The 15,685-nt window shown below is 46.6% G+C and overlaps 1 protein-coding gene across 5 annotated transcripts in view; it reads left to right on the top strand.

Annotated features, from left to right (window-relative positions):
- Positions 1–15,685, top strand: part of PTPRA (protein tyrosine phosphatase receptor type A) — a 119,820-nt gene that overhangs the window by 43,223 nt on the left and 60,912 nt on the right. For 4 of the 5 annotated variants that reach the window (XM_077782689.1, XM_077782693.1, XM_077782692.1 and 1 more), the window contains one exon: positions 14,549–14,620. In XM_077782689.1, coding sequence (XP_077638815.1) covers positions 14,609–14,620 — 12 coding nt within the window. In that variant the 5' untranslated portion in view covers positions 14,549–14,608. Of the gene's footprint in view, positions 1–6,376; positions 6,395–14,548; positions 14,621–15,685 lie in introns of those variants that run through there. The other variant, XM_077782691.1, reaches the window with a different exon arrangement.

Below are 15,685 nucleotides of genomic sequence, written 5' to 3'. Positions count from 1 at the left end.
TTTTTTAAGTCAAGAATTTCACCACCAAACCAGCTTTATTTTTTTTTGTTGACTTCTCCAATACTGTGAAAATAAAGCACTAAATAAATGTTTTTTGTACCATGAACGTGCAGAGGGAAAAGCTTACACAACCCGATCCCAACCTCATCTATTAAAATTTTATATTTGTTAAAAGAAAAACCAAAACACTTACTTAAATATGCTTATTTTATTTTAAAAAATGATCTTAAACTAGGGGAAAGAAATCCCCCATGCAGTAGTTGTGGCCATGCCCAGAGTCTGCCCAGCACGTGCCGTGGGTATGAATGAGCGCCGGCAGTTTTGTCTCGGGGCTGGATTAGGCACAGTTGCTACTGGAAACTGCAGAGCCCGGCTCAGGGAGGCTGTTCCTCTCCAAAACACAGTCCCTGCCCATGGCAGGGGGTTGGAATTGGAGGATCTTTGAGGTCCCTTCCAACCCAAACCGTTCTGGGATGCTCTGAAAGCAGCAGCGAGGTTGGGGAGAGGATGGGGTGATGAGGACGAGCCCCATCCAGCATCACCAAATGTCACTTACTGGGTTTTGACCTCCAGCAGCATCCAGGGGAGGCTTTTCCTTCTGGCATTTGCTTTGAACTGTAATGTTCTTAGCTTCATTTCTTTAAAAAAAAAAGAAGAAGAAAAGAATTTTTCGGGAGTCAAACCCCAAAAAATCTGGGTTTTTACACGGTTTGGGTTCCAGCCCCGCTGCTTGCATGGGCAGTTGTCAGTCCCAGAGCAGGACAGTGGCTTGGTTTTGAGATGTAAAACAAAAGCCTTTGTGCAGCGTGGCTGGTGTGTGCTGCTTTCTGCTTGTCAGAAGGGAAGCTGAGCCCTGTGCTCAGCCCTTTCCTCCCCTGGCCTTCCTGCCAGCCCATTGAGCTGGCCCCTGTCAGTCAGCAGTGCTTTCAGAATGAGTGTGCAGGACAAAGCTCCAGAATGTGTCTGTGTCTGCTCTGCTGGCTTTGGGGGTGTGCAGAGCTGCCCACCTCCAGTCAGTTTTGCCATTTTTGCCTGTTGGAGGAGTTGGACTCGATAATCCTCCTGGGTCCCTTCCAACTCAGGGCATTCTGTGGTTCTAATCTGGCATCTCTGATCTGTAGCAGAGCTCAGTAATTTTCTTATCCTGGATCCCATTCATTCTCTCCAGACTCAGTCTAATAAAGCCAGCTTTGAACTGCAGCCTTGCTCTGTGGACGAGGGACAGGGTGGGGTGTGATCCCCTCCAGAATCACTGGGAGCTCCATGTGTGGTCTCTGCACAGGGGATGTGGCATTTTAGTACTTAAAGGGACTTAAAGAGGGAAAGTGATTTTTTTATACAGGCAGATAGTGATAGGACAAAGAGGGGGGTGGTTTTAAAATAGAGGAGGAGAGATTTAGATTGGATTTTAAATGGAGATTCTCTATTGTGAGGCTCTGGCACAGGCTGCCCCATTCCTGGGAGTGTTCAAGGCCAGGTTGGATGAAGTTTGGAGCAACCTGGGATAGTGGAGTGTCCCTGCCCATGGCAGGGGAGTGGAATGAGATGATCTTTCAGGTGCCTTCCATCCCGAGCCATTCCATGATTCTCTAACACCTTTTGCTGCAGGGAGATCTCCCCTCCCCGTGCTGACCTGCCCTTTGCAGGCTGAGAAAAGCACAGTCAGGTTTTATTTCACCCTGGCAGCATATTTTCAAACCAGGCTGACAGAGCAGTGGACCTGAGAACAGAAAAGATGCCGAGGCAGTGGTGATTACTGGGAGTGTTAGAGCAGCATGGGGAATGCAAGGATACAGAAAAAGTAAGAATCCTATTGGGTTGGGGTTGTTTGGATCACAAAAACTATTTCCATTTAGGGTTTTTTTCAGATATTTGCTCATATTTTTTGTCATGGACTGCTGTGCTTGAGTGAAACCCCCCTGCCCTGTCCTTGGGAGGTGCTGCTGCTCTCAGTAGCTCTCAAGGCAGCTTTGCCACCAGGACCACCCTGTCCTTCCCTCTGTTTTCAGAGAAATCCTCAGCCCTCACAGAGCAATGACCTCCAGTTTGTACTTATATACCTGGAATTCTCCCTGGAGCTGTGTTGTGCAACAGGGAGCGTGATTCCACATGTGTTTTATGTAAGCCAGAGAGGATTTTGGGTGTTGTGTTGGAGAATCAAAGCCCTGTTTGGGGGAACCTGCACTCTGACTATCCAGTTGGACAAGCTCAACTTTCCCTGCAATTTAAATAGACTCTGCCAGAATGTTAATTGTGCCAGGCTCCAGAACTACTTTTTAACTCCTTAGGAGCATGTAGGGTTTCCAAGCCACCCTCACTCTCCTGTTTAAATGGAAAACAACAGCTTTGGATGTCTGTGTCCATCACCCACTCACTCATTCCCCTGGAAAGCTTTTATGGCTGCAGTGTGGCATTTGGGATAATCCAGGATATTTCTGCACAGCTCAAGAAGATCCTTTCCTCCCCATCTGCTTCCCCACTGTGTGGAAGTAGGGATCTCCCTCAGAGCACAGTTTTTACCTTTATTCATCCCAGAAATTCCTCCTCTTTGAGGCCAACTATTTGATACCCATAATTTCTTGGCACTTCAATTCTGTTTACTTGTTCTCAGTTTATGGCACTCTCCTAACTAAATTCAACCAGAATAAACAGCATCCAGAGAGAAAAATTCCAGTTCATTGTGAATATCAACAGCACTGGAGAAACAGCTGTTTAGATCAGGGGCAAACTCACTCAAACATCATTATCTCGTTTATTAGAAGGCAAAAAAGAGCTTCAGGTGTCAGAGATAAAGAAGGGATCATCTCCAGTTTGGTTTGTTGTGGTATTGTGGGAGCACAGGTGCACTGAGCCCCAGCTGGAGCTGTGGCAAAACCTGTCCCCTGGAAATGCTGGAAGCTTTGCTGTTGATTTACATGGATGCAGAGTGCAACCCTGCCTGCTCACAAGATTGTTTTTATTTTACCATCTGTAAAAGTTTCTGCAGCAAAACCTTCCTTTGAATAGAGGAGGTTTAGGATAGTAAGGAAAACAGGCATAAATTAGGGCAAAACCATTTGGGTTTGTTCTTGCTGCAGGGCAATAGTGGGAAAAGAAAAAAGAAAATTAACCTCCTTTTTCCCAGGATACTGCCCTACCTGAAGCATGTACCTTTCCTAAGAGGTGGCAGATGGATTTCTTTGTTTTTCTTCAGGCTTGTGAAGCATCCAGGATTTTTGGAGGAGCAGCTGTGTACCTCAAGAGTTAGATTTAGATGTCTCCTTGTAGCCTGGCATATTCCAGCTGCTGCTTCTGGTAGGGTGGACATGTCACATGCAGGATCTTCTGATGCCATCCTGGATTCTGTGACAGCTGGGATGGGCTTTAAGATCCCTTCCAGCCCAAAATATTCTGTGATCCTGCGTTGTTTGGGATCTGAGTACTTGGCACCTTCACTGTTCATTATTTTTTTAAAGTTTAGGTAATTAATAATCTCAAACAAGGCCTGGTAGCTGAGGTAGGACAGAATATCTGTGTGGGAAAGCACAGTCCTGGCTGGACACTTGGCTTTCACTTGAGGGAAGGACCTGAGAGAATTTGTACCAAAAATCTGTGGGTTTAAATTTAATTTAAAAAAAAACAAAACAACAACAAAGTTTTTAAAACAACATTTTGTATTTTAAAAAAGAATACAGAGCTGTGGGCAGACTTCCAGAAAAGCAAAAAAATTATTGTTGGAGCAGGGTCTTTACTGGTGAAACAAAACTGAAACGCCCAAAGGGAACTGAGACCTGTGGTGGCCTGAAGCCTGCAGGGGATCACCGTGATGGATTAAAGGGAAGCTCCACAGCTGCACACAACACCTGCCACCACAGCTCTGTCACAGCTTTTCCATCCATGAGGAGGTCTCATCCGTGACTTTTTGGCTCCACTTTCCATCTCCAGTACGTCCCAAGGTTACAGAATTCCCGTGGTAGGTCTCTTGTGCAGAGTTGGAAGGATCCTACTGCCAGTATGATGAATCCTGCAGGTTTAGTCCTGTATCCCCCCCAAAAAGAGGTATCAAAACCTCTGGCAGGAAAAAAATCAAGTCCTGGATCTCTTGCTGGTTTTGGGAATCTGGGTGGAGTAGACCAAGAGGTGGCTCCTGCACCTCCAGGAATTTGCCCTGTAGCCCCTTTGTATTGTAACAACACCCTTTGTGCTTCCAGGCCTGATGTCCATGAGGGTTTGTGCCACAATTCTCCTGATCCTCATGCCTGCAGAGTCCCCAAGGACTTCAGTGGTGTTTGTGGGGCAGGGGGATTGTCAAAGCTCTGAATTTCATCCAGCCTAAAAGCTACAACAGAGCCAACATTATTGTTTGGTGCAAAGTGCTGAGCAATCCACAGCAGAGAACAGCCTGGTCCTGCAGGATCTCCATCCCTTCCTTCTCTGGAGGTACCACAGGGACACCCCTGTCATGTGTGGGGAGAGTTGTGTCCAGCTTTAGGTTGGATACTGGGAAAAGTTCTTCTCACAAAAAGGTTGTCCAGCCCAGGCACAGCTTCCCAGGGCCATGGTGGAGTCTCCATCCCTGGAGCAATTTAAAAGCCAAGTGGATGTGCCACTTGGGGACATGGTTTAGTGGTGGCCTTGCACTGCTGGGGGAATGAACTTGATGTTCTTAGAGGCTTTTTTCAACCTAAATAATTACATGATTCTATAAAATTGACTGGATTTATTCACAAACTTTACTTTGACAATGAATTTGGAGCCTGATGGTCAGGCCTGGAGATGAAACTCTTTGATGAACACGCTGAAGTGGTGCAGTGACAGTGGCAGAAGTGAAACCCATTTTATTTGGTCTCTGCTGCTCTGGTTTTTTTGGTATTGATATTTTTTTTTCTCAAGTTTATCTTTGTTAAAAGCCTTACTCTGCACCATCATCATCTGCTGAAGGTTTGTTTGAGGTTCAGCTGGAGCAGGATGGGGTTGAAGTGCATAGGTGTGTAACAGGGTGTCCTGATCAGCACTGATAACATAGGTGTGTAACAGGGTGTCCTGATCAGCACTGATAACAGATCTGGAGATGCAGACACCTGACCCTCAGAAAGGGGCCACCAAAAAGGGTTCTGAGGAACCCAGGTGTCAATGACAGGCAGAAAGAAGCAGCTTTTTGAGCTGCTGTAACTCTCATCTTGTGTCCGAAGGAGGGAGGCACAATATCCTGGCTACAGCAATGTTGTATTTAAATCCACAGCTCAGAAATCCATCTGTGGGAGGAATGAAGAATATCCTGTTGCTGTCCAGTGCTATAACTTGCTGGAGCTTGATCCTTGGATTGCTTCCTGAATGGTCACTCCCTGTTCCCATCCCTGTCCCAACTCCTTCACGCACAAAAATCCCAGCCAAAACCTCCACTTGACTGCTGCATTATGTGGATCTGTCTTAAAACCAGATCCTGTTTGCTTTCAAGTGGATAAATCTCTGCCCAGGGCTTGGCAGGCTGTGGGCTGGGATCTGGTGGAATGATGGGCAGGAAAACCCAACTGAAACCTCTCCCAGCAGGAACCAGGATGTGATTTGCACTGGTGAGCAGAGCAGGGAGTGGCAACACGGGTGGGATGTGGGTTAGAGACAACTCATGTGTCCCTTGGTCAGACATGGAAATTCTTGAATTTGACATTTGGCAAGCAAAAAGCACGAAGGGATATGGGACTTATTTCCCAAAACTTCTAGGGAAGCACAAATCATAAAGTCTTGGATTGGTTTGGGTTGGAAGGACGTTGAAGACCATCTCATCCCAACACCCTGGCATGGGCAGCAACACCTTCCACTATCCCAGATTGCTCCAAGCCCTGTCCAGCCTGGCCTTGGACACTTTCAGGGATCCAGGGGCAGCCACAGCTTCTCTGGACAGGCTGTTCCACTGTATTCATCCACTCCCAAAATGCACAGGACACAGCACAGCCTCTTGCAAACTCTTGGTGTGTGTCCCACCTGCTCTGTTCATGGAGTGGGTCAGATTAAGACACCTTCCCAACAATGAAACCAGCCCTGAGCCATCAGCAGAAGTTGCTGATGATCTTTGATGTCTCTTCCAAGAAGTTGAAGCATTTTGTGAGGTTCTGCCCCCAGTGCACTTCTCAAAACCTCGTGTCCACTCCTCCTTCCCAGCTGCTCCCAGCAGACCCTGGGCTGTGCAGAGGACAACTGGTCGTGCGAGTGGGTTTTCTTCCCCCCTTCATACTTTTGTTTATTCATTAAGGAAGTCAAAAGAGGAAGAGGAATAGAAAGGTTGCAAATGTTTTGCTTAGAAATGAGACCTCAGTCGCTGGGCTGCACGTTGCCCTGCGTGGGATACGTTGGGCAGCTCCGGTGGCCCCGGTGAGAGCTCGGGAAGACCAAGGTGCCCCTCCCAAGGTGTGCTCAGGTAGGGTCACAGCTTGTTTTAGTATCTGCTTGCATCCATATGGCTCAGGGTTCCTATGGAAACAGGCTGGGAGAGCTGGGGTTGGGCAGCCTGTTGAAGTGAAGGCTCAGGGGAGATTTTCCAGCAGCTTCCAGTGCCTAAAGAGGTTCCATGAGAGCTGGAGAGGGACTTTGGGCAAGGGCCTGGAGTGACAGCACAGGAGGAATGATCTTTATACTGACACAGAGTAGGTTTAGACTAGATATTGTGAAAGATACTTTACTCTGAGGGTGCTGAGGCCCTGGCACAGGCTGCCCAGAGAAGCTGTGGAGCAACCTGGGATAGTGGGAAGTGTCCTTGCCCATGGCAAGGGGTGGAACTGGATGATCTTTGATGTCTCTTCCAACCCAAACCATTCCACGATTCTGTAAGCCAATGTTTGTCAGATCTTCACTCGTGAAAGCCTCTGACGTTCAGTTGTGCATCCACTGGTTTCCCAGAGTCTGCCTCTTAAGGGCCAGCAGCCACCTCTGCATCCTGGGATTTCTTTTCTTCCCAGCTGCATCACTTTAATTTGTAAAGGATGCCTCTTTTCAAACAGCTTTGCACATTCCAGTCTAAAAGACAGCAAGGTCTAAATTTTACAGGCACCAGGAGATCTTGGGGTGCTCCTGCTCCAGGTTCAGGCATCCCATCCATGGAGCAGACCTAGACTGTAGCTCGGAAAAAGCCAGGGAATGGTTTCTCCGTGCACACAGAGAGGGCGAGGAAAGGAAAGCAGAGAGGTTTGCCAAGGGAAATGGTCCTGTTCCACACAGAGTGTTTTCTTTGGGTGTTTGTTTCCCAGCCCTTGCCCGGGATGCAGAGCTGGCTTTGGGAGACTCGCCGGGTTTATCTCGGGGTGTGGCGTTGCTGCAGGCTCTTATCAGGTGTGTCCTGGTGAGCGAAACCATTCAAACAAAAGCCTTTCACCTCCATTTGTGCACAGTTCCTGCGCTTGGCCAGGGCTTGGTGTCTGCACCCAGGGTGGGATTGGTCCAGTTAATGTGTCTGTAAGAAAACGGATGGGTTTTTGGTTGTTAATACTTTTTTCGGAGGTGGAAATCCTAGGATGAATTGGTACAAATGAATGAGGTTAGAAACACCAATGAGGCTACATGGAAGGACCAGGACCAAAATTAATTAGATTAGAATTATAGAGTATGGGACTTACAGAATCATTAAGGCTGGGAAAGACTTTTAAGATCAGCTCTGGAAGGAGTTGCCATGGTTCAGAAGCGTAGGAAAGCTTTTCCTCCTGAAAACTGCTGGCTTGTTCAGCTGTCAGGAGAGAGCGGATGCTTTCCTTGCTCTCAGCTGCTCCTTTAGCTCTGACAGGCTGTTTGCTGGGATGAAAGGAGAGACATCAACAGGCAAAACTGCAAGAACTGCCAGCGTTTCTTGCTGTCACACCTGCATGGTGGCACTGCCAGCACGGCAAACAGGCAGGTAGAGTAAATAACGCTGGATTTTTTTTTTTTTTTTAAGTTCTTTTTCTACAAGAAAGGAGATAACGACTGGATGCTGTCCCATTTTCAGCCTAGGAATTGTTTGCCAGACTTGAATTACAGGAATTGCTGTGGTGAGGCAGAGCAGCTCCATTAACTGGGAGCTGGCAGGGGCTGGGGGAGGCTTCGCACGCCGGGGCCCCGCGTTGTGCTCCCGTCAGGAACGATTAAAGGAGCTGTTTGTGATGGAAACAAAACCAAATTGGGCTGATGCTTTAAGGGGAAATAAAACAGGGAAGAATAACTTTATTGAGCTTGTTTATTAAATCTTGCTGTGTTCCCTTCTGAGCAGCAGAAACTGTTGGAGCTGCTGGTGCAGCCAGCTCGTGTTTTGTCTTTCCCTTTTTCGAACTTGATTTGGTGTGGAGAGGCTTTGCACAAAACCTTTTCATATCCCTTTGGCTTAGCTGCAATCCTAAACTGATCTGCTGGTGACAGACTAAAACTAATTATCACCAAAGAGTGCAGAGAAGAGGTTTTAAAGCTGTTGTTTTGATAAGATGGTGGGTGTTCAGAAAGGCTTGGGAATTACTGGGTATTAGGATGCTGATGTTTGCCCATGCCAGTATCCATATTCCATCACAGGGAGGGAAAGAGGAGTTTGCTTTCACTGCTAAACTACTTAGAGAAGGTTCTGCTTATAGATGGGGGGAAAAGCCACCCTCCAGCCACTCATGCTCAAGGGGAGCAGCAGAAGAGCAGAAGGAAGCTGACTACAGATTTTTTCCCTTTGTATCTCACTAATTCCTTTTCCCTGCAGCTGAAACAGCTCAGTTCTGCTCCCTGCTCCAGCTGGTTATGGAGCATCTCCCAATTCCCATGTGGCTCTGCCCTTTTAGTGTTTCATCCTTCCACCTTTATTGAAGATCATCCAGTTCTAACCCCTGCCACAGGCTGGGACACCTTCCACCATCCCAGGTTGCTCCAAGCCCTGTCCAGCCTGTCCATGGACACTTCCAGGGATGGGGCAGCTTGTTCCAAGTCTTCCCTGGGCTGGTTTGGTGTTTCACACCCTTATTTTCTGAGCAGTGATGGTTTTTTGGTGCTGTACAGAGCGTATTGTGTTTGCTCTCACCTGTGGCACAGTGAGTGTTACCAGATGGTTTGCTCAAAGTTGATTTTTTTTTTAACACTTCTAGTAGTAGTAGCTTAATGCTTCCTGCTCTTCTGCTGTATGTTTTTTGGCCAGGCAAAGTGCCAGCATGACTGTCAGAGGAAAAACTCCTGGTTGGATCCTGGAGAATAAACCAAGCTTGAATTTCCTCTGAAGAGAGAGAACTCAAGTCCCACAGGGAGGATTTTTCAGCATAATGGTCCCATTTGGTAAATTAGTGACCAGTTTTAGAAGGAAAACTGGATGACTTTGGGAGCATCCCCTGGTATCCATAAGGAGGAGGGAGATGTGGTGCAACACCAGCCCATGGAGCTGGAGCTGAGCATCACCAGCAGCAGCAGAGGCATTCTCTGGACAAGAACACCAACCTGGCTGCAGGATTTCTGTGGGATAGCTAAAGAATTCCATGTTTTGGTAACAGCCCCTGAAGCTCTTAATAAAAATCCCTTCATAGCTGCCTACTCCAGGTAGACCTACCTGTGTATGGTGATTTAATGATTTAACCTGTGATTCTTGGGGTGTCCTGTGCAGGGCCAGGAGTTGGACTCAATGATCCTTTTGGTTCTCAACACTGGATATTCTACAATTCCAGAAGGAAAAGCAGTCACTTTGCAGTTTATTTGTATCCTTGATCATTCAATTGGGAAGATTTAGGGGTTTTTTTTTTGTTTGTTTTTTTTTTCTTTTAGGGCAGGGATCATCAAGTTACTCTTGTGATACCTCCCTGATCGCAGCAACCATTCCTACCTCTGTTACAATTCAGGTGGAATTGGAAGAGGTACAGTGGAGTGGCTCTGGTTTTTGTGAGGATGACTTGTTTCTTCACATAAATTTGATACAGCAAAATGCAAGGGATTTGGGTCTCCTGCTCTTTATTTGGTTTACACACACCTCAGGGGGTGGTTTTCCAGCAGCCTCTCTCTACAGCCACCTATAACTCCACCTATTTCGTGCATCAGGGGGAGTTTAGGATGTGATATTTAGGAAATAGAGAGCAGAAAGCAGCATTCCAGAGGATCACACCAGCTCTCCTCACCCCTTCTCCTCTTGTTTTGGGTTGCTGTGGGGCTGTGCCTGCCCCAGCAGGATCCCTGAGGAGCTCCAGCCTTTTCAGAGGCAGCAGCTCCCTCACAGCACTGTCCCAGAGGACTGTGGCAGATTGCAAACACTCTCAGCACAATCATACCAGCCCAATTAGCATAATGATGCTGCCTAATTTATGCACAAATTGCCCTAATTTATGTGTGTCGATACATATGATTAAACCAAGCACAGGTGGAACAGGGTTTGGTCTCACCCAGCCAATGAAGCACAAAGCTGCATCCATCCCAAAATATGTGAAAGGTCCAAAAAAATCCTTCTTTCTATTACTAAAATATTGAAGTTTGTGTTGTTTTGTTCTGGGAGCATGAATGGGGTGCAGGGCAGGGCTAAACTCATGGCAGGAGGTAAGAGAATAAAAGATTCCTGGGCTGAGATTTGCATGGATTAAAGGCAGCTTTAATTTGCCTTGATACACTTGGGTTTCAGGTGGATTAACAGGCGGCAGGATTTGGGGCTGTCTAGCCAACAAATAATACCTGCCTTCCTGTTATTTTAATTATTTTAATAAGGGATGGAGGACTCTGGAACTGTGGGCCACCTTTGCCAACCCCTGATTTTGAGGATTTTTGTTTGTGAACGTTTTATACCATTAATATTCCCGAATAACAAAACTGCTGTCATCATCTGAATTCCCAGAGCACTTTCTCAGCAGGGTTCTTCCAAAAAGCCCTTCTCAGATTGTAACCTTGTATTCCTGATTTTGATAAAAGAAAGAGGTGATTTTTTTTCCATAGAAACACAAACTGGTTTGAGTTGGAAAGGATCTTAAAGATCATCTTGTTCCTATTAATCTGTCATGGTTTCCATCACCTGTGAAATTCTGTGATTTTCCTGCACTTAGCACCATCCAAAGCTGTGCTTGGAATCTGTCAGCCTTGTGAATGAAGGAGTAAATTGACCATGAAAATATTGACAGCAATATTTGCTTATGCCAACTTCCTGACTCGGTCCCATAAAATTTACTGCATTGTTTAAATGCACAGAGCTAACCAATACTCCCATCGTAAATCCCAAGCACTGTACCAGCTACTGGGAAGAAAATGAATTCTATCCCAAAAATTAACTCTCTCCCAGCCAAAACCAGGACAAGCTGTCACAGCACCAAGCCTGCCTGAGTTTGAGAAGTTTTTGGAGAACACTCTCAGGCACAGGATGGGATCCTTGGGGTGTTCTGCACAGGGCTAGGAGCTGGACTCAACGATTCTGATGGGTCCCTTCCAGCTCAGGATATTCCACGATTCTAACCATCCTGGAACACACTTGACTCTGAGTCCAATGGTCTTTTTCATAACTGGAGTATCTTTCTTAAGCAGCTTTGTGTAACAGAATTGTCAGAAATACCTGGATCAGGTCAGTGTTAGACTTCCCAGTGCTGCCAGGATTAGAACATTGAATTTTCATGGTACAATATGGGAGTTCCTTCCTATATCTAGCAAGTCTTCTTTACCATTGGTGTAGTGTAACAGCAGTGGTGTAACATGCTTTCATCCAAATACATACAAACGTTCTACAAATAAGAATTATGAATTATTATGGTATTCCCGAAGTCAGTGGGTTGTAGGGATGGCTTTCCACACTCGGCTAATGGCACCAGATCCTCCAGATGCAGCTTTTTGGGAGGGTTATCTGGCAAGAGGATTACACCCCTGCAGTGGGGTCAGGAAAAGGCAGAGGAGTGGAAAGGATTGTGTGGGGCTGCAGGAGCCAAACGTGGGACACTCTCAGTCAGCCCTGTGCCACACTTGCTCCTTGGCACTCACACTTCCTCTCTGCACAGAAACTGGTTCCTGAGGCCAGTGAGTAATTTCTAAGAACAGACGTGGATGTAAGACACTCCTGTGAGCGTGTACAACATGAGATGTTTCTACTCTGCCATACCCCGGTGCCCGCCCAGCCGTGCTCCGTACCTGTCACAGGGAATGAGGGCTGTGAGTCACTGCAAGCCACACATCCCAAATTCCCCTCTAATCCATCTTTAGAGCCATCTGAAGGCACAGCTGGCTCTACACCCCGTTCACACACGTGCCTCTGACATTTATGAGCTCTCTTGTGTCCGTTGTGCCTTTGCGTTTGCTGGTTTTTATCTCCCAGCGTCTTTTGGGAGGTGCTGTTCTTGTCTTACCAGGAGCTGTGAGCACCAAGTTTTGGGAAAACTTGGCTTCATTGCTTATTCCCTTTGAACTCTCAGATGGTGGTAGTGGCAGCAGTGGGGGGCTGGAGAAGAGAAGGCTTTGGGGAGACTTCCCAGCATCTAGAGAGGCTAAAACAGAGCTGGAGAGGGATTTTGGACAAGAGCGTGGAGTGATGGGATGAGGGGCAATGAGCTTGAGCTGTAGGAGAGTGGATTTAGATGGGATATTAGGAAGAAATCCTTGGCTGTGAGGGTGATGAGGCCCTGGCACAGAGAGATTGTGCCTTCCCATCCCTGGAAATGTCCAAAGCCAAGTTGGACAGGTTTGGAGCAACCTGGGCTAGTGGAAGGTGTCCCTGCCCACGGCAGCAACACTGGACTTGATAATCTCCAGAGATCCCTTCTGACCCAAACCATTCCATAACTCTGTGATTCTCTTTCACTTAGCACCATGCAAAAGCTGTGTTTGGAATCTGTCAGCCTTGTGAATGAAGGAGTAAATTGGCCATGAAAATATTGTCAGCAATATTTGCTTATGCCAACTTCCTGACTCGGTCCCATAAAATTTACTGCTTTGTTTAAATGCACAAAGCTAACCAAAGGGAGGAAAAGACAGGCTGAAGGCTGGACTGAATTCTTGTAGCCCTCAGACCCCTCTGCCCTTAGGACAGCAGCTCTCCTGGGAGATGTTGGGAAATGCTGCATCTTAAGGAAGAAAATGCAAGTGGTATGTGGGAATACCAACGAGTCTGACATATCTGGGGTCATTCATTTAGAGCCAGAACCAAGAGAAAGCAGATGCCTCAGCTGTTCTCCAGTTCCCTTAAAGAAGAATGATCAGGAAAATAACCCAGCTCTCCTCCTTCCTGGCAGATCCAATGTCTTTTAATCTGCTCTGTCTCAGCTTCTCTTACAATGGAAGTTGCTGGTGGTCTGCTCGGGTTAAGCAGCAATTCTGGCAGGTTTGAGAGCAGACGTGATCTCCAGGTCTCGTTGCTTTGAAGCTCCCAGTTCTATCACACTCGACTAAATCAGATTTTTGCTTCTCTGTGGAGGTAGAAAATCAGCCCCGTGCGCCCATCTGATTGCAGTGCTGAGGCTTGTCTAATTGAACAAGGGCTCGAGTCAACACTTGAGCAGGATGAAAAACAATGAGGAGATCACCCAGGGATTATGTCTGAGCTCCACAGCTCCTGGCACCGATGGAGCAGATGGCTGGGTCACATCCTGCCCAAGGCTGGGCAGGAAAGATGTCAGTAGGAAAAAAAAAAATTAATTTGGTTTAAATGTATTCAACTCGAAATCTACAAGTGCCTCAGGTCTCTAATTCTGTACTTTATAGCAGCAGCCCAGAAAATGGGATTAGTTGGGGGTTGGCTCTGCAGACTCCTGCAAGGAGCCCTGCTGCTGCCTTAAAGCTGATGTGGGTAAAAAATATTCTGGGAAGGGGAACTGAGATGGAGGGAGTGGAGACAACTTGGCTGGTCAGGTAAAACTGGGGAAGAGCCAGGAGCAGTGTGGACATGGCAGGTGAGCTGTGAGCCCTTGTGGCTGTGCTGATGGAGCCAGGAACCCAAACCCGAGAGCTGGTGGGGAGGGAGGTGGTTTGTGCAAGTGTGAGAACATCACAAACATCCCTGCAGGTCTCCAGCCTGTTCCCTATAGGATCACACTTGATCCTACAGCCAAAGTCTGTATCCAGAGAGGTTTGGGCTTGGGGAAGTTGCTGGTGGCTGTCCCACGTGTATGTGGCCACCAGAAATCCTGGTGACCTCCATGTGGCTTTCTGTCCCCTCGCCTTGGGATGGGAATAAATGAACACACAGAAATGCTTTTCCCAATGTCTGGGGAAACACACCCTCAGGAGAGCCCTCAATACGACAGAAATTACCTATTTCCTCTGGCTCTGGATGCTCCTAAACTTTATTTGCTTTTACCCAAAAGTAGTGCATCTATCAGGCCAAGGTGGGAATATCAGAGTCCCTTCATCTGTAACTGCTGTTGCTGCCTTTTAATTCCCTTGTAATTCCCTCCTGCCACCTCTTCCCAAAAGCACTTTTAACTCTGGAAACTCCCAATTTTGCTTTCTTTACTTAAAAGTTATTTTCATTTTTTCAAGCGTGTCCATAGCTTGAGCAATAATAAAAAATTGCATTTTGCATCTGGTAAAATGAAGTGGAATTGCCTTGCTGGCAGCAGTAAAAATGCTGTTTCCCTAAGATATTGATGTATTTGAACTCTTTGGTTTTAAAAGCTTTTTTTTGTTTGTTTGTTTCCAGGGGACAGCACTGGAAGAACCTTTATGGGCTCCTAATGACATGCAGGTGGACAATTGACTGATGATAATTAAGGTAGGAAAAGGCTCTCTTAATTTTGGCATCTTCTCATTTGTCCTGTCCTTGAAATAAAATGGTGCTGTACACAACCATGGCGCTATGGCCAAGCAGTAACTTGTGCTAAAGTGTCCCTTTAAACACAGATGGAAGGGAAATCTTATTTAAGAACTACCTGGGAACGTAACTAAGTGGAAAAAATCTGACTTCCTTCCCCCAAAGGATAATAAGGTCTCTGTTGGTGTGGAGTTGGAAGGGACATGACTCTTATTTGAGAGCACTCAGCACAGGGATTTTTTTGTTCTGCTGAAACCCAGTGGTTGGGTTGGAATCTAGGTTCTAACTTGCAATCTCAGAAAAAAAGAGAAGAAAACTCAAACTAAAGACATATTTTCATCATCTTGAGCGTCTGTGGAAAGCTGGTCTATCTCCAAATGTGGCAAGAGAGTGCTCAATTCTTGATGGATGAAACAGAGGAAAATCCCTGATTTAAAAGCAGTAAACAGTTGTACAAACTTGGAGGAGAAAATACAAATGTGAGCAGAGTTAAATGGATTTCAAAATAGTTTTTGTGCTGCTTTTACACCTGAATTCTTGCCTTCCTGGGTTGTTTCTGCCATGGTGGTTGTGCTTGGAGGCATCATCAGGAGGGAGAGATGATCCCTGCTGGTCTCTGCCTCTTCCTGAAGCAAAGAGGGTCTTCACCCCTTTAGGAGTCACCACAGAAACTCCGAAATATCTACTGTAACATAGCTTTGCTTCCTCTCACAATTTGGGTTTTCACTTCTGATTAATGGCTTCAGTTGATGGCTGCTTGGTTTTTGGTGTCGGCAGAGAGTTGTTGGAAGGAGAGGGGGAAATTCAAGCTGCAACAAGAGCAAATTCTTTGAACGCGGGTTTGCTGTTCTCCAGCGTATTCCTGCTTTTTGTTTGGCTTACGATAAGATGCGCTGCTGTGGAATTTGCTTGGAGCAGGGATTTGCATGAATTATTGTTCCTTGCAACGTGCACATCTGTGCAAACCCTCTCCCCTTGCTCCATGGTACCCCAGCACCTCTTTGGAGGAGGATTTGTGTGCCGGGG

The sequence above is a fragment of the Lonchura striata genome, chromosome 4 (genome assembly GCF_046129695.1).
Source record: "Lonchura striata isolate bLonStr1 chromosome 4, bLonStr1.mat, whole genome shotgun sequence".
Classification (NCBI taxonomy): Eukaryota; Metazoa; Chordata; class Aves; order Passeriformes; family Estrildidae; genus Lonchura; species Lonchura striata.
Note: the sequence above shows the minus strand (reverse complement) of the source record. Positions and strands in the feature narration are given on the sequence as shown.